Here is a 23,308-nt window from a genome sequence, read left to right as displayed (position 1 = left end):
AATTGAAAAAGTAAACATGGTTGCAGCATCCAGGAGCTTACATGACTTTAGCTGAGAGGCAAGACATTGTATGAAACTATCATCTTACTCGAAGAATCCCTAGAGCTTTATTCAAGGCCAGGCACAAAACTGCCACTCATTAAACGTGTTCTTAAATGATGAATAAATGAGTTCAGAAATCAATGAACCGATAAGAACCAAAGTGCATCATAGAATTAACCAAGGGCTCTGGGAATTCAGGGGCAGACAAGAGACCATTTGGAACTCAGAGTCCTAGTAAAAGATTATAAAGGGTGGAATTTAGATTAGAAAAGGAGGAAGGAAACAACATTCAGGCAGCAAAATTCATGGTAGGATTTTGGGGGTTGGGTGCAGGAATGTGGAAGGGCAAGAGAGCAAGTGGGCAACCAACCTTCTTGAACTGGGAACCCTGGCTTCCTGAGGAAACAGAAGCAAGTAACTCAGTTACTCAAAACCATTTTCTAAATGTCCTCTTATGACACATATGCTCAAAAGCAGCTGGGAGCAATTGCCTTGGCCACAGAGTACTCTGCAGTCAGCGAGGCTACTGTCATGCTCCTAGCAAGGGCGGGTCGTAGGAATTCTGAGAGAGCCGGCCGTCCCACATACCTTCTGTGCGCTGTCAGATTACGAGGACCTGGCTTGCTCCAGGGGCCCAACTTCCCCTGGTACAGAATACAGATGCCACACCTTCAAGGAAAGGGGACACCCAGGACTCTGGTGTTACGCAGTACATTTCGAAAGCAAATTGTTGCCATGTGTATACCGGATTCTATGCCACTCCCTTCTATTTCCCAAAATTACCGGATAAACAACATCAGAAACTAGGGACCCTGACACTAATATCCTGCCTCTGCCCTTCTTTGGACAGATGAATTAAATGATAATTTGCTGTGCTCTGCTGTGCTTAATTGCATCTGACTCTTTGCAATCCCCATGGACTGTAGCCCACCAGGCTCCTCTGTCCATAGAATTCCCCAGACAAGAATACTGGAGTGGATTGCCATGCCTCCTTCAGGGGATCTTCCCAACCCCAGGTCTTCCACATTGCAGGCAGATTCTTAAGCACAGGGAAGCCCAAGAATACTGGAGTGGGTAGCCTTATCCCTTCTCCAGAGGATTTTCCCAACCCAGGAATCAAACCAGGGTCTCCTGCACTGCAGATGGTTCGTTACCAGCTGTCCTATCAGGGAAGCCTGATAACTTGCTATTTATCATGTATTAATGCTTCAGGTCCACAAGCTGATTAACTTACTAGGTAATTGCTGCTGGATCCATTTGACATCGTAAACCTTTGATTTAGCAAATCTTATTTTTAACTCTTTCCTACCATAAAAGTTGGTGTCAGTTTTTACAAACTTTTTCTCAATCTCGGAAAGCCCATCTCCAAGAGGAGAGCTTCTCGAATGTTTCCTATCAGGGAAAATGTCCTGAAGCAAATGTGACTTATCCATTCTTAGAGTCTTCTCCTTTAGAACTCTGAAAAAGGGGAGGAGGGACGCAGCCCCTCAACTACCTAAAAGCTAACGTCAGAGGATTCTATTTCAGCAATTACTGAGCTTCAATTTTACATTGCCTTGTGCGACTCTTCATTTGTATCTGACTTCATCTCCTCTACCACATAGCAGGAGAGCAAAACCACATACTTTTGGCTAAATGCTTTTTCCCAGTACCTGGTACAATGCCACGGGAAGGTAGTTGATCATTAAATGTTTGCTGAGTAAATCAATGAATCAGTGGCCCTAGAGGAGAAGGCAGACAGGCTTCGGAATCAGGCACATCTGGATTTTTGTTGTTTACTGGCTGTGCTTAGTATATGTGTGTGTGTGTTTAGTCACTCAGTAATGTCTGACTCTTTGAGACCCCAGGGACTGAGCCTTTGTCCATAGGTTTTCCCTGGCAAGAACACTGGAGTGGGTTGTCATTTCCTGCTCTAGGGGATCTTTCTGACCCAGGGATCAAACCTGCATCTCCTGCATTACAAGTGGATTTTTACCGACTGAGCTACTGGGGACTATATGACCTTAAACATGTAATTTAACATCTTCTACAAATTCAGGATACCAATAAACAACTCTCAGTACTCTTTGAAGACCGAGTGAAATAACACATGTGAAATGTCTAGTTGATAATAGATGTGAGCTGAGGTCTAGTTTTTTCCCATTCCCTTTTCTACCAAAGCATGATTGCTCTTTTTCAAAATTACTTCAGCTATTTTATTAATATTTCCCTTGCATTTCCAAAGAAACTTTAGAAAAAAATTTGTCTATATCTATTACCAAAAATATTGCTGGGAAGTTCAACCAGAGAAATCAAATCAATTTGGGGAGAATTGTCATCTTTACAATGTTGAGTCTTCCAATCCAGGAACACGGTGTCTCTCAGGTCTTTAATTTCTTTCATTAGTTTTTTGTACTTTTTGGCATATAGAACCTGAACATGTCTTGTTAGATTTATACATAGTATTAAATAGTATTTTTTTCTTTCTTTCTTTTTTTTTTTGTGCTATTGTAAATAGTTGTGTTATAAATTGGTTTTTTTGTACTTAAAGTATATTTATTTTTTATGTGTTTATGATCTTATTAAAAACAGTTATTAGTTTAAGACTTTGTTTGTAGATTCCTTGAGATTTTCTACAGAGACAATTATGTCATTTGCAAATAGGGACAGTTTTCTTTCCTTCCAGTCTGTATGCCTTTTATTTCATTTTTTGCCTTATTGCACTTAAGACTTCCAGCAGCATGTTGAGTAGAGAGGCAAGAGTAACATCCTGTTTTGTTCTCGATTTTAAGAAGAAATCAGCCTTTTGCCATTAAGTATGATATTAGCTGTAGGTTTTTATGGATGTTTCTTATCAGGCTGAGAAAGTTCCTTCATGACTTGCTAAGAAATATTACCATAAATGGGCAGACTTTATCAGGCTTTTTGTTGCCATTATATTTTACAAAATTTTGATTGATCCATAATATACAATACCAGAAAGTTGCCAAAATATATCCTGAAGTCAGCATGTTGGATATCTTGAATATTAACTTTGAGGAAGCTTGTTGAAATGTGCATCTCATATATATTTACCTTAGTTCACCTCCTGAACATCAGCATGAAAAAAAATTCTATTATTAAATTTTAATTTCTAGGCCTTAGGGGTCTATCCATAATGATTTAGGTACCAAAATTAATTATTGAAAGTGACTAAAATCCTCCTAAGAAAGAGCCATGAAGATGCCCAAACCTTGACTCACTTCTAGGAACGTATCCTCAGAAGTTAATTCAACTGCATGAAACATATAAAAGCTCAGCATGACCAAAATGTCCAACATTAGGGAGCTGGGTTTCATAAATTATAGCACATTCAGTTGTTCAAAGCATATTTGTTAAGTGTCTACCAAGTGTCAGTTATCATCTTTGGTCCTAGATATACAGCCATGAACACAACATTCAAAGCTCTCTTTCCAATGGGGAAGACACACATAAACAAGATACCTAAGTAAACACACAATATGGCAGGTGGTGATGAGTATTTTGGAGAAAAATCAAGCATAGAACATGGATGAGGAGTGCAGGGAGTGAAGAGGATACTGTTTTAAATAGAGTAATAGGTGAGCCTTACTAAACAACACAAAAGAATATTAAATATTAGAATTAAGAATATTCTGTAGCAGTGTAGACAATTTTAATATATTGTATTAATTTTAACATAATATATTGTTAAATGAAAACCAAAAAATGTGAAACAGAATGCCTGCTGTGTTTTCAAGTTTTTAAGTATATATGCTGTCTATGTTGTTGTTCAGTTGCTAAGTCATGCCCAACTTGTTTGCAACCCCATGGACTGCAGCATGCCAGGCTTCCCTGTCCTTTACTATCTCCCGGAGTTTGCTCAAACTCATGTCCATTCAGTTGATGATGCCATCTAATCATCTCATCCTCTGTCACCCCTTTCTCCTCCTGCCTTCAATCTTTCCCAGGATCAGGGTTTTTTCCAATGAGTCATCTCTTCAAATCAGGTGGCCAAAGTCCTGGAGGTTCAGCTTCAGCATCAGTCCTTCCAAAGAATATTCAGGGTTGAGTTCCTTTAGGATTGACTAGTTGGATCTCCTTGTTGTCCAAGGGACTCTCAAGAGTCTTTTCCAGCACCACAGTTCAAAAGCATCAATTCTTTGGCACTCAGCCTTCTTTATGATCCAACTCTCACATCCATACATGACTGCTGGAAAAACCATAGCTCTTACTGTGGTTTTTAGCTTAACCTTTGTTGGCAAAGTGAAGTCTCTGCTTTTTAACACACTGTCTAGGTTTGTCATGGCTTTCCTTCCAAGGAGCAAACATTTTTTAATTTCATGGCTGCAGTCAGCATCCGCAGTGATTTTGGAGCCCAAGAAAATAATATTCACATTTTTTGTTGGTCAGTCACCAAGTCATGTCTGACTCTTTTGTGATCGCATGGATTGTAGCCCAACAGGCTCCTCTGTCCATAGAGTTTTCCAGGCAAAAATACTGGAATGGGTTGCCATTTCCTCCTCCAGGCGATCTTCCCAATGCAAGGATACAGCCTGCTTCTCCTGCTTACAGGGACACTGTACCACTGAGCCACCTGGGAAGCCCCACATATACACATATGAATGTATATATATGTGCATACATGAAATATAAAAATTCAAAATAGTTGTTTATGGGTGGTTTTAATACTATTTTATAGCATTATTCAGTCTGAGCATATTGTATTTCAGTTTTTTAAAAAAAGAAAAAGGCTTAAGGTTTTGTAGAATTAATGTGAGTTTGAATGAAAGGTAGGATGACAGTATAGGCAGAACTCATATTTGTTCTGGAAGAATTTTACTACGGGCACATCAGAAGGAGAATCTATTAAGGTAACTAAGAAATTATACATTTTAAAGGTGATAAAAGATATGTTGTTCGTGGTGCCTCTAACAACAGCTGTGCAGTGTTGGCTGTGAGTTTGTAAATGATGGCAAGTTTAACATATGTTCATACCTAAGTCACATTCTGATTTGGTGGGTGACTCTGTTTTTTAAGATTAACTAAAATAAAATGCACTGACATATCTATTGCAAGCTACATTTTCTTATGTGTTCAAGAGATGATAACTAATCACACAAAATGTGATTTGGTACCCTATACGCATGGTAGTGGAGAAGGCAATGGCACCCCGCTCCAGTACTCTTGCCTGGAAAATCCCATGGAGGGAGAAGCCTGGCAGGCTGCAGTCCGTGGGGTTGCTAAGAGTCGGATACGACTGAGTGACTTCACTTTCAGTTTTCACTTTCATGCATTGGAGAAGGAAATGGCAACCCACTCCAGTGTTCTTGTCTAGAGAATCCCAGGGACGGGGGAGTCTGGTGGGCTGCCGTCTATGGGGTCGCACAGAGTTGGACACGGCTGAAGCGACTTAGCAGCACACAGGGTAGAGGCATTCTCTAAAGATGTAGAATGGCAAGGTCACCCTCCCAGACAAGGTCTTCTGATTATTCTGGAAGCTTAGGCTTAGACTCAAAGTGAGTTAATGTGTTCCTCTGAAAGGATTTCTACCACATAACCAAGTCTCAGCCACCCAGGACTGATGTTCCCTGTGGTGCTGATTCAGAATTTCTAGGCACTGAGCAATCACTCCACCATCAAAGGCACACTTGGTGTTGTCTTGGTTAGGAGCACAAATGTCCTAAATATCTTGCATTCTTCTCCGGCATGTCACTTCTAGTGAATTGAAATCCCAGCATTGATGTTTTCTGAGTTTAAAAGAGAGCTCAATTGTGTTTGCTCAGATTCTCTCTTTCATTCTTTCTGCCTTCTTTTTTCCTTTTTTAAAATAAACACACCAGTGCTGAAAGTAAAAACACACTTTGTAATGAACAGATTCTGTTGGATAGCTGAACTGTTCTATCAGGATCTTGTTTGAAACTTTTCAAGTTGCTTGAAAAACATAGAGGTAAAGTAAAGCAACCAGCTGGCCTGTGGACAGAAGTCAACAAGTTATACAAGAAAAAGAGTGAGGTATCACACTCTTTTCCCCCAGTTCTTTCTTCCTCCTGGTTACTGCTTCTTATGTATTATCCCAGCTTTGTTTTGGCTGATGGTCAGGGTGCCCCGTGTTTGTTCCGACACAGCACTGTGTTAAGACAACTGTTTCTGGAGCTAGGGAGTCTAACCATGGATCCTCAGAAGCTACTTTACTTCTCAGAATTTCAGTTTTCTGTCAGTAATGTGTAGTGATAAACACTTAATAGGATTACTGGGAGGCTGATAGGAGTTAATACATGTTGGTGGTGGTGGCAGTTAGTTACTAAGTCATGTCTGACTCTTTCGTGACCCCATGGACTGTAGCCCACCAAGCCCCTCTGTCCATGCAATTTCCCAGGCAAGAATATTGGAGTGGGCTGCCATTTCTTTCTCCAGGGTGTCTTCCCAACCCAGGGATCGAACCCGTATCTTCTGCATTGGCAGGCAGATTCTTTACCACTGAGCCACCAAGAAAGCTCCTTAATATGTGTTACTGTACACATAATACAGTATGTGTATCCAACATGATTTTTAGGTTAGAAAACACACATGCATCATTGACTCACATAACTCTCCAGAAAGATATTATAATCAGCAACGTGCTTAGCTGGTGCCTGAGTCCTGCTGTAACAAGCTTCAGAGGCTGAGTGGCTTGTACACAGTAGAAGTTTCTTTCCCACGTTTCTGGAGGCTGAAGTCAAAGATTGGGGTGCCAGCATGGTAGGGTTCGGATGAGACCCTCTTCCAGGTTGTAGGCTGCAGACTTCTTGTATTCTCATATGGCAGAAAGAAAGCCAGGGAACACTCTGAGGTCTCCTTCATAAGAGCACTAGTTCCATTCACGAGGGCTCCATGCCCATGAGAAAATTACCTCCCAAAGGCTCCCCCTCCAAATCCCATCACATTGGGATTAGAGTTTCAATATGTGACTTTCAGGGAGGACACAACTGTTCACACACAGTTCCACTCTAGCGAGGCAAAGACTGACCACAAGTCACATGGGTCTCAGTACAATGTTCTCTGGCTACCCCGTGTTGATGCACGTTGGAGTCCCAGCTGTCTTTGTATATGCATAATATATACACCTTGTACAAAATTCACAAGGTACACCAAAGGTAAACTAGAAAAGTAAGGCTTTCTCCCACCTCTGTCCTCCCAGGCACTTAGTGTCCTCCCCGTTGTAGATTCTTTCTTAAGTGAATACTTGGATGCAGTGGTTTACTATGGCAAGTCCTCTCCAGTACATAAGCAGATGCAAAATGAAATTTTAGACTAGAAAGAGTACTGGGGTGGGGTGCCATTGCCTTCTCCGAGAAACACTATATATTATAGGTTTAAACTGAAGCCAGCATATGAACAGAAAAGAGTTCAGTGTAGATAATGAGATGGTTATAAAATTATTGGAAGTGTTGGAAGAGTAGGCTCTGAGGAAGGCCTCCAGGAAGCTTCTAGAACATCTTCACAAAACTGACCCATCATAAGAGCAGCTACCTGTGCCCTGATCAGGAAGTTGCTTCCAGACAACTGACTTCAAGAACCTGGTCCCAAAGCTAGCAGCACTGCCACTCCAGCTGCCTCTCTGCCCTCAAGAAGCCGGTGCTTGGACACTAAACACAGCACTCAGCATTGCTTCAACACGATTGCCTCTTACACCCTCAAAGCCGGAGACTGGACACTGGCATTCTGCTGCAGAAAGAAACATCACATTGTCTGAACCAGTTTTACCAGTAGAAAAAGGCAAAGAAGTGGAAATCAGCCCCTGTCTCATTTTCACCTTCCAAATCTCACTCAATTACATCTGATTTGAGGATCCTAACCCATTTCCAGAACTCTAGTTATGAGGGCATGTGGAAGACGCAGTGCTTAGCCTACACGCGGGCGCAGTAGGAAGACACCTCAAGAAGCGTGACAAAGGAGGCTACGTCCCCAACTCACACAGTACTTTTTGCTGCTAAAGAACAGCATGCCTCTGTGTACTGGCTTATGCTTTCCATTTCTTTTTGCTTCTTTTAGAGTTTATTTCCTGGGGCTTCCCAGGTGGCTCATTGGTAAAGAATCTGCCTGCCAATGCGGAAGACACAGATTTGGTCCCTGATCCCGGAAGATCCCACGTGCTGCAGGGCAACTAAGCCCAAGTGCCGCAACTACTGAGCCTGAGCTCTACAGTCTAGAAGTCACAACCACTGAGCCCACGTGCCGCAACAAATGAAGCTCGAGCATCCAAGAGCCCATGCTCAGCAACAAGAGAAGCCACCACAGTGAGAAGCCAGCGCAGCACAATGAAGAGTAGCCCCTGCTCACCACAACTGAAGAAAGCCAGAAATAAACAGATAAATCAATAATTCTTTTAAAGAGTCTGTTTCCTTCCCTAAATAGTCTAGCAGAAGCTATGAATGCTCCTTCTACTTTCAAGACAGACTTTGTAGTACTAGGTAGTCATGCCTGGGAAATGTGTATAAACTCGCAATAAGAAACTTCACTTTAATTTTTTTTTCAGAATCTTATCCATCATGACTGCCATCCGGCTACGAGAATTTATTGACCGCCGTCCAGCAATCCCACCCAGGTAATGGTCTTCCAAATGCAGACACCTCCAGAGCTGCAGCATGAAAGATAGACATCTGGGGGACTAGAATTATTCGCCCTGCTGCTTGCTCCCTGATTTAGAGATAACTGCTGCCAGAGGTTCTACTGACATTTCTTTGGGCTTAGAAAAAGCTGTTTAAAACAAAAAAAAATCCTACATTTATGGCAGCATCCAAGCGAACTGGCAACTCCAAATTTTAGTATTTAGTTATTTTCCACAATGTTTAGTCATCAAAGATATGTCCTTTTGCTTCCAGAAATCACTGAAGGAGGAAGGGAAGGATGCTTTGTTCTTAAAAAGATGTTCTTTCTCTAAAAAAAAAAAAGTCCTATTTTACAGAAAGTATAGTGCCTATCCTTCCCTCCCTGAAACGCACATGCGGAGGAAGGAGGGTGTAGAGAAAGGGGTGGGTTCCAGAATTACTTGATTTCTGCCTCCCCACATGCCCTTGGCTTTCCATGTGTGTGTTTGAGATTTTTGCCCACCACTGTCGGGCCTGTTTAATTGTGGTCTCATCTCCTGGGGAAAATGGAGACAATCCTCCATTGGCTGCTGCCGCCTGGAGCTAAATGGAGCCAAGTCAGAATCACTGGACCTGACTTAAGGCAGCCCATGGGGAGCTGGAGGGCTGGGGTGGAACACAGAGCAGAAGGCACCGGGCTGCTGACGTCCTCAGGCTGGGCTGCATCCAGCTCTCTTGGGCTCATCCATCAGAGAGGCACACTGTGCCTGCACTAGACGGGGCCCCCACTCGCCACCTGAGTGCTCCCTGTGGGGCAGGTCTTTGTCTATTTTGTGTCTCTCCTGCCTTGCAGCATAGTGGACCAGTCCATCAGCAGGTTCCTCAATTCTGCCTCTGGGGTCTATCTCCATCAGACTGTTTTTCTTTATCTCCACGGCCTCAACCTGGTCCAGACCACCACTGCCTCTCCCCTGTTCCCCTACAACAAGGGCCACTCTGGTCCTCCTCCAATCCATTCTCCAGAGAGAACCCCATAAAACATAAATGGGATCACAGCCTTCAATTGCATAAAACCGTGCAATCTGGGACCTCTCTTGTGGTCCAGCGGTTGAGAACCCACCTTCCAATGCAGCAGACACAGATTTTATCCCTGGTCAGAGAACTAGAATCCCACATGCTGCAGGTCAACTAAGTCTGAACTTCACAGCTAGGGATCCTAAGTGCCGCAACAAAGACCTAGCATAGTCAAAAAAATAAAACCAAACCCTGCAATTATTGCATTTTGCATGAAGCCTCCATACTTGCCAGGGCCTGCAGAGCCCTACATAAACAGACCCTGCTGATCTCTCCAACCTCCTCTTAACTCCAGCCCTGTGATCTTTCTTCTGTTGCTTCAGTAGGGCCCGCACTCTTTCATGTCTCAGGATTTCAGGACATGTTCCTTTCCCCTGCATCATTGCCTTCTCAACTCTCTGCTAATCTTCTTACTCAGTTCAACCAGCCCCCTTTCACTCAGCATGCCTCCACTGTTATCAGCTGCTCAGTGAGCAGAAGATGGTACCATCCTGGCTGGGGGAGGTCTCCTTTCACCTATCTCATCTCCTCTGTGAGTTCTCTTTCTCACACCTTTTTTGGTTTCCTGTATGTCTCTGCTCATAACTTTCAATTATTTTCTCTTTCTTTATTTCCTGTCTAGATCACCCACTGGAATAATAGTTAACACTTATACAGCCCTTAATATGTGGCAGGCACTGTTCTAAGTGTATATTAACTCATTTAATCTTCACAGTGACTGGAAGGAAATTGAGGCAAGGACTGGTTAAGTGACTGTCCTGAGATTCCACAATAGTGAACTAGCAGAAGGAGGATTTGAACCTGCTGGTCCGGAGCCAACATCTGCGCTCTTGGTCACTGCCCTTGACATCTCCAGGTCAGCCCCCAGGGCGGGTCTTGTTTCATAGGCCACTCTGCCTAGCAGATTGCCACAGTTGGTAGGACCTCTGTGCACCTTTGTTGGAAAACTGAAAATGAATGAATCAATGAGAAAAACTCATTCTGGCATGTGTTTGAGGTTTGGCCTCCTGGTGATTGACTGTATCCACAGAAGGTCTGCCCTCTGCTGCTCCTCTCTGTAAGCATTTACCCAATTAATTCATCCTTAAATGCCTAACCCTTGGTCTATAGTAGGGAAAACTGAATTACAAACGAGTAGGGGCATCTCATAAAGTTAAATATTAAGTGATTCACAAGTAGTGGTGACCACATAAAATTCTCATAAAAGAATTACATTAGATACAAATTATCTTAGCCTTATTACTCAGGGTCAGGGCTGAGTATTGTGTTGACTTGTGGGGCCTAGAATGCTCCTGGAAAGATCACTGTAGATTAAATTCACTGTGGTGTGCAAAAGACAAAGAATTTGTTTTGGGCTTCAGTGAACTTTAAAAACATCAACTGAAATGATCTCTGAGACATCAAGGGGCAGCTGTGAAGGTCAGATCATCCTGTCTTGAATGATAGATGGCAACACCAATGGGATACTTCAGTCACCGAGGACGTTCACACGTCTTGTTGACTCTCATGTAGTCATTAACGGAGATAGCATCACCGCCACTTTATTTATTTCTATAATTTTTTAAAATGTCATTTATCTATTTGTTTATTATTGGCTGTGCTGGGGGTTTGTTGCTATGCAGGCTTCTCTCTAGTTGTGGCAAGTGGGGGCTACTTGCTAGCTGCAGTGCCCAGACTTCTCATTACCATGGCTGGTTCTGTTGCAGAGCACGGGCTCTAGGGCACGGGGGCTGCAGTCATTGCAGCACGTGGGCTCAGCAGTTGTGGCCCGAGGGCTCAGCAGTTGCTCTGCAGCATGTGGGATCTCTCCAGATCAGGGACCACACCTGTGCTTCCTGCCCTGGCAAGTAGACTCTTTATGACGAGACACCAGGGAAGCCCTCCCCAACCCCATTTTATTGGGGAAACTGAGGCTCCCTCTTCCTTGAGGAGATTTGTGAAGCTAGTAGAGTCTGGGGAATGAAAGCATGAGGATGTGGGAATGGTGGTCTCCCATCTTCTGTACTTACCAGCTCCTGTCCTTAGTAAGAGACTTATTCCCCTTGAGCCTTTGTTTCCTGACTGGAGCAGCACTTACCGCGCTCTATATGATTAGGCCTGAGGAGGGTTTTCCTTACCTGATTATGAACTCGCAGGTGGAAAGACAGTGTTTCTCATTACGGTAGCCCTGGCATCTAGCACACTTCAGAGCCTGCAATAAGCACTTGTTTTATTGAGCTGAAAGCAGCCTCCAGTTACACTGCTGGGTCTATCTCTCCTCCTATTGCTCTGGTACAGGACATCTACTTCCTGTCTGCCCACAATGAATCACAGAGTTCACACAAAAGTAACGCTGAACTCTTCTGAAAAAGAAGTCATCGCACCAACACAGAGATGACTCTGGATGCGATATGGAGTTCGGAGAACTGGGTTTGACTCATGCCTCTGGCATTTATCAGCTGGGTGTTATTTAGAAAGCCCACTTAACCTCTGTGAGCTTTGGTCTCCTTCTCTGTAACGGATGTTAACGATGTTTACCTAGCAACAGGACTGTGAGAGTTAGATGAGGTCATCTCTGCGAAGCTTGGTAACAATGAGGCCCAGCACAGACGCAGCGCAGCAGCTTCACAGTGGCCCCAGAGGGATCCTCCCCTTTGGGTGTTGAGTTTTGCCTGCGGGGAAGCCCAGATCCTGCTCTGGTTACAGTCACCCTCCCGGGAACAGGTTTGCTCCTGTCTAGACTGAATGTGTTACCTCAAAGAGCCACGCTGTCAGGGACTGGTAAATACTGTGCCCAGACTCCTACTCCCGCCCAGGGAGGAGAAAAGGCCTTTCCACGGCTGACTCAAGAGTCTTACAAGCCAAGTCAGTAAAGTGGGTCTAAGCAGAGTCCAGGGCAGGGCTCCCAAACCAGGTCTGGAGGCCAGCCCTGCTTTCCTCCTCATGAATCGATCTTTTCCTCACACCCAGCTCCTCCTCGGGAGAGGCCGGGTACTGTGAAGCCTCTGGGAGGACTGAGTGCCAGGCCAAGCCAGGCATTATCTCTTAGGAGATAAACATTCTCTTCCAAACCGCTGACATGTTACCCCATTCATCTAGAGCTTTCTCCTCTCCGAGGTGAAGACCACGTGGGGGAACTTGGAAAGTCTACCCAAAGAGTTGGAAGAAAAGCATACCACGCCTTCATTCCTCAAACTTCTCCATGACCCCACCCAGCCCTGCCTCCAACACCCACCTGCTTACACACTTTCCTACTCTCTCCACTTCAAAAGCTACCCGGAGAGGGACTTCCCTGGGGGTCTGGGGGTTAAGACTCTCCGCTTCCACTGCAGGGGCTGCGGGTGGGATCCCTGGTCAGGGTACTAAGATCCCACATGCCACGTGTTGCAGCCAAAATAAAACAAATTTAAAAAATGAAAAAGCTACCCAGGGAGACTCCCGAGGGACTTGGGGTGGGCACGTTACCTGGTGCTGGTGAGGGGCTTCTCCAGTCTCAGACAGCTTGTACAGACCGTTTCTAGGAGCAAGGCTTAGGCTGCTCACTCGGACTCATGCCAGGGAGGAACCCAGAGTCAAAACACAGCCTAGTGCAAATGGTATAGCAACCGTGAGAAATCAGTGTTGTTCTGGAACTCCAGGTGGATGCTTCACAGAGCATCCAGTGAGAAAATCTTCCCAAGGTGGGGCTTGGAAACTGGACAGGCACCTAAGAAGGCTGTGTCTCCCACTCCCCTGCCCTCAGGAATGTAATTTGTTCCCTATTATTGTGCCAGCTCCTCTTTCTTCTTATGACCTAATCCCCTGCTGTTATTTACTGTTCAGGGCTCAGTCATATTATCCTAGCCACTGGGCAGGCCCAGACACACTGTGGTTTTTCTGAAAATCCGAGCTCCCTGAGGTCCTGTTTGCATAGACAGGCAGACCCGCCCTGCTGACAGCACTTGCCTTTTGCACCAGCTAGACAGCAAAGTCCCCACTGGGCCTCACACACTCCACTCTGATCACAACTCTGTCTGAGAGATGGGTTCTATCATCCCCTCACCTGGAATCTCTTCCCTCTCTTACTGACTTGCTCAAACCCTAGACAGCCCTCCCTCTTTTGTGCCCCACTGACCCTTTATTCAGGTCATGATTTCGGCACATAAAGAGCATGATGAGGACAAGGACTGCTTTTGAGTCAGCTTTGTATCTGCAGAACCCAGTACTGTGCAGGGCACATTGTTGTCATTATTCAGTCGCCTAGTCATGTCCGACTCTTTGCAACCCCATGGGCTGCAGCACACCAGGCCTCCTGGTCCCTCACCTTCTCCCGAAATTTGTCCAAGTTCATGTCCACTGCATGGTGATGCCATCCAGCCGTCTCATCCTCTGACGCCCTCTTCTCCTTCTGCCCTCAATCTTTCCCAGCATCAGGGACTTTTCCAATGTGTCAGTTGTTTGTATCAGATGACCACAATACTGAAGCTTCAGCTTCAGCATCAGTCCTTCCAACGAGCATTCAGGGTTGATTTCCCTTAAGACTGACTGGTTCGATCTCCTTGCTATCCAAGGGACTCTCAAGAGTCTTCTCCAGCACTACAGTTCGAAGGCATCAATTCTTTGTGGCTCTGCCTTCTTTACTATCCTCCTCTTACAACCATCCATGACTACTGGGAAGACCATAGCTTGACTATACGGACTTTGTCGGCAGAATTATGTCTCTGCTTTTCAACACACTGTCTAGGTTTGTCATAGCTGTTCTGCCAAGAAGCAATGTCTTCTGATTTCATGGCTGCAGTCACCATCCACAATGATTTTATAGCCCAAGAAGAGGGTATCTGTCACTACTTTCACCGGTATTTGCCATGAAGTAATGGCAAATGATCTTAGTTTTTTTAATATTTAGTTTTAAGCCGGCTCTTTCACTCTCATCCTTCACCATCATCAAGAGGCTCTTTAGTTTCTTTGCTTTCTGCCATTGGAGTGGTATCATTCACATATCTGAGGCTGTTGATGTTTCTCCCGCCTATCTTGATTCCAGCTTGTCACTCATCCAGGCCAGCATTTTTCATGATGTGCTCAGCAGATAGGTTAAACAAACAGGGTGACAGCAGACAGCCCTGTCATACTCCTTTCTCAATATTGAACTAGTCATTTGTTCCATACAGGGTTCTAACTGTTACTTCTTGACCCGCATACAGGATTCTCAGGAGACAGGTAAGATGGTCTGCTATTTCCATCACCTCAAGACCTTTCCACAGTTCATAACGATCCACACAGTCAAAGGTTTTGGCGTAGTTGATGAAACAGAGGTAGATGTTTTCTGGAATTCCCTAGCTTTCTTTATGATTCAGCAAATGTTGGCAATTTGATCTCTGCTTCCTTTTCTTTTCTAAGCCCAGCTTGGACATCAGGAAGTTCTTGGTTCACATAATGCTAAAGCCTAGAATACAAGATTTTATGCACGACCTTACTAGCATGGGAGATGAGTGCAATTGTGTGATGGTTAGCACATTCTTGGCCACCACCCGTCTTGGGAATTGGGTTGAGGATTGACCTTTTCCAGTCCTGTGGCCACTGCTGGGTCTTCCAGATTTGCTGACATATTGAATGCAATACCTTCATCCTTTAGGGTTTTGAATAGTTCTATTGGAATTCCATCGCATCCACTAGATTTATTAACATTAGTACTTCCTAAGGCCCACTTGACTTTGCTCTCCGGAAAGTCTGGCTATGGGTGACTGACCACACCACTGTAGTAATCCGCTTCATTAAGATCTTTTTTCTTACAGTTCTTCCATGTACTCTTTCCATCTCTTCTTGATCTCTTCAGCATCTACTAGGTCTCTGCCATTTCTGGGCGAAATATTCCCTTGATATCTCCAATTTTCCTGGAGAGTCTTTCCTCTAGTCTTTTCCCTTCCACTGTTTTCTTCTAGTTCTATGCACTGTTCACTGAAGAAGGCCTTCTTGTCTCTCTGCTGTTCTTTGGAACTCTGCGTTTAGTTGGATATACCTTTTCCTTTTTCCCTTGCTTTTTGCTTCTCTTCTTTCTTCAGCTATTTGTAAAGCCTCCTCAGATAACCACTGTGCCTTCTTGCTTTTCTTTTTCTTTGGGATGGTTTTGTTGGCTGTAGTATACATTATGCATGGTTAATAAATTCTGGTCAAACTGGAGGCATAGCTTCAGTTTCCATTCATCATTCAACACGTACTTGATGAGCTACTCCATGCAAAGCTATGTACTACCTTCTGTTGACTCTTCTTGAAATCTTATGGCACCTACGGAGTAAGAACCTATGGAAGGTCCCCAAAGACCCCACATACCACAGACTCTACAGTCATCATCTCAAGCAGGGTCACTTTCCTGCGTTCTGTCCCCTGGTGAGTGGCAGCCTGTGTCCCAGTGTCTGAAGCCTCGTCTCGATGTCCTCCTTCTTCTTCATCCTCAACCCTCTCTCCTAGCAGTCATCTTAGCCAGGCCTCTCCTCCCCATGTGAACTTTCCACCACAGAGTTCAAAGCTGCCTTACGTCCCACATACATTACTATGATTACCTCCTGACCAATCTTTGTACTTCTAGCCAGATTGTCATCAGATTTGTTTTCCACATTGCCACCAGCAGAATCTCTCTTTAACAAAAATCGCATTCATCATGGTTTTTCTTTAAAATCCTACAAAGATTCCCTATTACCTATATCAGTGGTTCTCAGTTTTTTCAGATGACACTCTCCCTTGGTTTATAATAAATATTTCGTAATGTCCCTGATACTCTCCTGAAACAAAATCTGTAAATAACAGAATACAACTACATATCATTTTAAGATGCTGGTGTAATGCTGTACGGCTTCTCTGGTGGCTCAGTGGTGAAGGATCCACTTGCCAGTGCAGGATACACGGGTTTCATCCCTGGGTTGGGAAGATCCTCTGGAGGAGAAAATGGGAACCCACTCCAGTATTCTTGCCTGGGAAATCCCATGGACAGAGGAGCCTGGTGAGCTACAGCCCATGGGGTCAAAAAAGAGTTGGATACAACTTATCAGCTAAACAACAACAACATAATGCTATAACTATGGTCTAAAAGAACAGTAACTAATTATAAAGAAGATGTATTTCAAAATGTGAGATCTGGGCACCATGAGCCCTCGGCTCCTCCTGAAACTGCTGTGTTTCAGCTGCAAACACCCAGCTCATCTCGTGCCCCAGAAGATTTCCCCCGACTCTCCACCTTATCACTTATGCTTGTGCTTCCAAACATCCTCACAGCCCAACCCACCCAGGCAAGGCTGGAACCCCTCCTCCAGGCTTACAAGTAACTTGTGCTTTGACCTTCACAGTGCTTCTTTATTTTTAGCCCCTAAGTATTTAATTATTAGACTTTCTTTTTAAACACTGTGAAAGTTCATAAAAATATCAAAAGTAGAAAAAAATAGTATAAAGAATCTCCATTTATCCATTTCCATCTTTCAATAATTATCAACAGTTGTCCCACTGGCCTTATATATTCTCTTATTTTTTTCTTGATATTTTGAAACTAATACCTGACAAGTCAAATATTTCTTTATGAATCCTAAAAATTGGATAACAAAAGACACTCCTATTAAGAGATTCCAAGGGTTTTAGGGCCTTTGTGCCAGGAACTGAGGATAGAGACTGAATATATTTTTTTACTATACCACAGCTGGTTTTCCTCTGTAAAGAGCTAATCATATTAATTCCTTTTGTCTCTCTCTCCTTCCTGTCCCCACTAGTATATTCATTGTTCACCAGGGAAAGGATCTCCATGGTTATTACACTGGGCAGCTGGCAAGAGTCCATTATGATTATAGTGTGAAGAGATCTCCCAGGTAAGACACTTTCCTAAATCTTAATGTACTAAAGTTGGACTAATAAATGAAAAACTGGGAATCACAATTTGCAGCGATGATAACAATAATAATTATATGGATGGAAAAATTTGGAAGGAAATACACCAAACTATTGACACTGGTTTTTCATGAATAGTGAGATTATTGATATTTGTATTTCATTTTTTATCTTTTTCTTTATTTTCCAGATTTTCTATGATGAATATATACTACTTTTACAATTAGCAATAAATATAAAATTATTTAAATCATCAAAGGAATGTAAGAAATACCATTAGTTTAACATTTTAACTCAATCAAATAACTTAATCTTCCTGACACTCATTTTCCTTCTCAATAAAATCACAAATTTGGCCTAACCAGTTTCTGCCTTTCTGCAGTGATTTTAACAGGAAGGGGAAAAAAGCAGGCACTTCATTGCTGTTTTCTAGTTTGGGGAGGCTGTTCAGTTCAGTTCCGTTCCGTCACTCAGTTGTGTCCGACTCTTTGCGACCCCACGAACCACAGCACACCAGGCCTCCCTGTCCATCACCAACTCCCAGAGTTCACTCAGACTCATGTCCATTGAGTCGGTGATGCCATCTAACCATCTCATCCTCTGTCATCCCCTTCTCCTCCCGCCCTCAATCTTTCCCAGAATCAGGGTCTTTTCAAATGAGTCAGCTGTTCACATCAGGTGGCCAAAGTATTGGAGTTTCAGCTTCAACATCAGTCCTTCCAATGAATATTCAGGACTGATTTCCTTTAGGATGGACTGGTTGGATCTCCTTGAAGTCCAAGGGTCTCTCCAAAGTCTTCTCCACACCACAGTTCAAAAGCATCAATTCTTCTGCACTCACCTTTCTTTATAGTCCAACTCTCACATCCATACATGACCACTGGAAAACCATAGCCTTGACTAGATGGACCTTTGTTGACAAAGTAATGTCTCTGTTTTTTAATATGCTGTCTAGGTTGGTCATAACTTTCCTTCCAAGGAGTAAGCGTCTTTTAATTTCATGGCTGCAATCACCATCTGCAGTGATTTTGGAGCCCCCAAAAATAAAGTCTGATACTGTTTCCCCATCTATTTCCCATGAAGTGATGGGACCAGATGCCATGATCTTAGCTTTCTGAATGATGAGCTTTAAGCCAACTTTTTCACTCTCCTCTTTCACTTTCATCAAGAGGCTTTTTAGTTCCTCTCCACTTTCTGCCATAAGGGTGGTGTCATCTGCATATCTGAGGTTATTGATATTTCTCCTGGCAATCTTGATTCCAGCTTGTGCTTCTTCCAGCCCAGCGTTTCTCATGATGTACTCTGCATATAAGTTAAATAAGCACAGTGAAAATACACAGCCCTGATGTACTCCTTTTCCTATTTGGAACCAGTCTGTTGTTCCATGTCCAGTTCTAACTGTTGCTTCCTGACCTGCATACAGATTTCTCAAGAGGCAGGTCAGGTGGTCTGTATTCCCATCTCTTGAAGAATTTTCCACAGTTTATTGTGATCCACACAGTCAAAGGCTTTGGCATAGTCAATGAAGCAGAAATAGATGTTTTTCTGGCACTCTCTTGCTTTTTCAATGATCCAGTTAGAAACATCAATTTGAATAACTTATGAAATATTTGATTTTAGGCAGTTTCCATCCTTTCTGAGTATCAATATGCATATCTGTTAAATAAAATAATTGATGTAAAATTCCAGAACATACTAAGTACTCAAAATATGATTGCTATTATTTTGAGTTCATCATCATAGTATATTTTAGAAACCACTTTTCTTCTCTTAATTGCCTTTGATATAGTCAACTCCTGACTATTGTTCAAGAAAAGAAAAGGGAGCCGTAGCAACGACAGAATAGCACACAGACCAAACTTAATAGATGATCAAACTGGAAGTAGCTTTAGCTTTTTAAATTCTGATTCTGTTTGATAACTAAGATGTAGCCAGAGAAATGACATGTCTTGCCTGACATGTAGCTGGGTGGTGTAAAAGCTGAGTTGTGAACTGATCCACACTTTCTGATTCACGGTTCAAGGTTCTTTGTTCTAATTCAAATACATTCTTATATCAAAATCTTGTTAGGAACATGATCTCTGCCAGAGGATAAACAAGGAAGGAAACAACTGAAACACTCTCCCAGAAGCCAGCTCCACAGGGCACTCTCCACGTGTGTTCTGTGGACTCTGACCATTCCCTCGGCTGCGTTATCTGCCCCTCCTCTTACCACAGGACGCTCAGGCAAAGGGAACCTTGGCTCTGACAAGACCTGAGCCTGCCTGAGATTAGTCTTAGGGGAAAAACTTAGTCAATGTTTTGTCAACCAATGACTTTCTTTAAACTTCTGGTTAAGAATAAGGAAAAGACAAGCAAAAATGAAACAAACAAACAAGACAGGAAATTATGCAATTATTAGGACCAGGCCTAACTTCTTTATACTCATAATTTAAACAGACAGATGCCTATGGCTTACCTTCCCCAGATGTATTCTCCCAGCAATGTGATATTTTCAGAATTAGAGTCCCCCTTTTGAGTAAAAGTCTTGTCTCCAGAACACCATCAGTATTCTTGAAAATGGAGATGATTCTGGTTCCATAGAAACATCCAGGGCAAAGTCAGAACAGGCTGCCAGTCTAGCAGGGGTGGGTGTAGGAGCACTCACCAGGATCCAGTTCGGGAGCCATCCATGGCTGTCAATGGCACAGAAGCGACCAGATAACAGTAACAGGCAGAACACAAACTCATAGGAGACTGACCCATTCATCAGAAGGCAAATGTTTTGCTTCACAGCAGGAGACCAGCTTTCATAGGAAAAGAAGTGCTCCCGCCCACCATGTAAGGGACCCACTTTCTAGGACCAAGAACCTTCTAACCACAAAACAAAAGCAAGTAGAGGTGAGAAGGAATTCTTGGTGCTTCTCCACACCTGTCTTCAACAGAACATCTCCCGCCCATCTAGCATCGCTCCACTGTCCAGAACCACACACACAGTCAGAGTCTTGCTCTTTCTTTTCCTGAACTTCAGGCGGAGGCATCCCATTTCTGCTAACAAACTCTTCTCTTTAAAGAAGGCACATCACAATCAAGTTTTACCCAAGTATATAAACATAATGCATTATGATTAAATAATGTCAGTCACCCGTTTCAGTGTGATTAATCACAGTTATACAATCAAGTAAGATGACATCCTACTCAAAATGATTGGATTAAGATGTTCTTAAATCTCAGTTCAGTTCAGTTGCTCAGTCATGTTTTGAACTGTGGTGTTGGAGAAGACTCTTGGGAGTCCCTTGGACTGCAGGGAGATCCAGCCAGTCCATTCTAAAGGAAATCAGTCTGGGGTGTTCATTGGAAGGACTGATGTTGAAGCTGAAACTCCAATACTTTGGCCACCTCAGGCAAAGAGTTGACTCATTGGAAAAGACTCTGATGCTGGGGAGGGATTGGGGGCAGGAGGAGAAGGGGATGACCGAGGATGAGATGGCTGGATGGCATCACAGACTCGATGGACGTGAGTCTGAGTGAACTCCGGGAGTTGGTGATGGACAAGGAGGCCTGGCGTGCTGCGATTCATGGGGTCTTAAATCTCACCCGACATTTAATCTTTTTCACACATTTGGTAGCTCACCTTCTCTACTTTACAGTTCAAAAATACATGTGTTCATTAGAACATTTGAAAACACTGATAATCATAAATTTTTTAATTATCCATAATGTCATTACCCAGAGATAGATAATATGTAGAACCCTCCAGATAGACACAAAATAGAATGAGATGGCATTTTGAACCCCTATTTTGCCCAGTCTTATTGAGATATAGTTTATATATAACATTTTATTAGTTTAAGGTATGCAGCATAGTGCTTTTGTATATGTTATTGTTGCTGTTTGGTTGTTAAGTTGTGTCCAAACTTTTGGGACCCCATGGACTGTAGCCCGCCAGGTTCCTCTGTCCATGGGATTCTCCAGGCCAGAATACTGGAGCGGGTGGCCGTTTCCTCCTCCAAGGGATCTTCCCAACCCAAGAACTGAACCCACATCTCCTGCATTGGCAGGCTGATTCTTTACAGCTGAGCCACCAGGGAAGCCTGTACGTACTGCAAAATGATTAATATAATGTTTATAAATATCCGTCACCTCATATAGTTACAATTTTTTTCTTGTGGGTAGAACTTTTAAGATCTATTTCTCTTAGCAACTTTCAAACATACAATATAGCATTGTTGACTATAGTCACCATGTGGTACATTACATTCCCACAACTTATTTACTTTATATCTGGAAGTTTGTATCTTTTGACCATTTTCATCCATTTCCCCCAGGCCCCAAACCTCACCTCTAGCAATCACTATGCTGTTTTCTGTTTTTATGAGTTCAGTGTTTTAGATTCCAGATAAAAGTGAGATCATACGGTATTCATCTTTCTTAACCTCTTAGCATAATGTCCTCAAGGCTCATCTGTGTTGTCACAAATGGCAGGCTATTCACCTTTTTTAGGCTGAATAGTATTTCATAGTATATACGTCTCACACATTTTTTTCCATTCATTCATCAGTGGACATTTAGATTATTTCAATGTCTTGGCCATTATAAATAATGCTGTAGTGAAGATGGGAGAGCAGATATCCTTTTTGAGATAGTGATTTTGTTTCCTTTGGATAAACACACAGAAGTGGAATTGCTGGATCATATGGTGTTCTATTTTTAGGGTTTTTTTTTGAGGAATCTCCATACAGCTTTTCACAGCAGATGCAACCAGTTTTCATTCCCATCAACAGTGCATGAAGACTTTTTTTTTCTCCACATCCTTGCTACTACCTGTCAGTTTTAGTCTTTTTGATGATAGCCTTTTTGACAGGTATGAGGTGATATCTTATTGCAGTTTTGATTTGCATTTCTCTAATGATTAGAGATATTACTTTGCCAACAAAGGTCCGTCTAGTCAAGGCTATGGTTTTTCCATTGGTCATGTATGGATGTGAGAGTTGGACTGTGAAGAAAGCTGAGCACCGAAGAATTGATGCTTTTGAACTGTGGTGTTGGAGAAGACTCTTAAGAGTCCCTTGGACTGCAAGGAGATCCAACCAGTTCATCCTAAAGGAGATCAGTTCTGGGTGTTCATTGGAAGGACTGATGCTGAAGCTGAAACTCCAGTACTTTGGCCACCTCATGAGAAAAGTTGACTCATTGGAAAAGACCCTGATGCTGGGAGGGATTGGGGGCAGGAGGAGAAGGGGACGACAGAGGATGAGATGGCCCGAAGGCATCACCGACTCAATGGACATGAGTCTGAGTGAACTCTGGGAGTTGGTGATGGACAGGGAGGCCTGGTGTGCTGTGATTCATGGGGTCGCAAAGAGTCAGACACAACTGAGCAACTGAACTGAATGATTAGTGATGTTGAGCACCATGATTAAAGCTTTCAACAAACTGGGCATAAAGGGAACATACTTCAACATAATAAATTCGACAATGACAAGCCCACAGCTCACATTATACTCATCTGGAGGTACAGGAAGGTTATAACCAATTTTGGGGTCATCAAACACCAGTATGCACCATAGTGGTTAGTCTGGTCAAAATAAAGCACTAGCACCTTGAGGGAACTAGATATGCGTACAAAAATTACATTTCAAAAGGGCACTGGGAAGTAGCTGTGCCTGAACAGATCTAGAGAAAGTTTTGATGCAGGTCACCTTCTGTGACCTGTGATTAGAAAGGAGGAGGGATGCTAAAGGGAAGAACAAGGGTCTGGAATCCTTGAACCGTCTACTGACAAGTTTGCTAGGGCTAACCTTGGAGTTACAGAGTCTTGTCAATACTATGTTAGTAGCCAT

The 23,308-nt window shown here is 43.2% G+C and overlaps 1 protein-coding gene across 3 annotated transcripts in view; it reads left to right on the top strand.

The window, feature by feature from the left end:
- Nucleotides 1-23,308, top strand: part of SPMIP3 (sperm microtubule inner protein 3) — a 50,984-nt gene that overhangs the window by 12,517 nt on the left and 15,159 nt on the right. For all 3 annotated transcript variants that reach the window (XM_042257177.2, XM_042257176.2, XM_060396394.1), the window contains exons 2-3: nt 8,537-8,605; nt 17,372-17,467. In XM_042257177.2, coding sequence (XP_042113111.1) covers nt 8,550-8,605; nt 17,372-17,467 — 152 coding nt within the window. In that variant the 5' untranslated portion in view covers nt 8,537-8,549. The remainder of the gene's footprint in view (nt 1-8,536; nt 8,606-17,371; nt 17,468-23,308) is intronic.

Source organism: Ovis aries, chromosome 12 (assembly GCF_016772045.2).
Source record: "Ovis aries strain OAR_USU_Benz2616 breed Rambouillet chromosome 12, ARS-UI_Ramb_v3.0, whole genome shotgun sequence".
In the NCBI taxonomy this organism is placed as follows: Eukaryota; Metazoa; Chordata; class Mammalia; order Artiodactyla; family Bovidae; genus Ovis; species Ovis aries.
The sequence above is the reverse complement of the archived record's forward strand: the minus strand, read 5'-3'. Positions and strand labels throughout refer to the sequence as shown.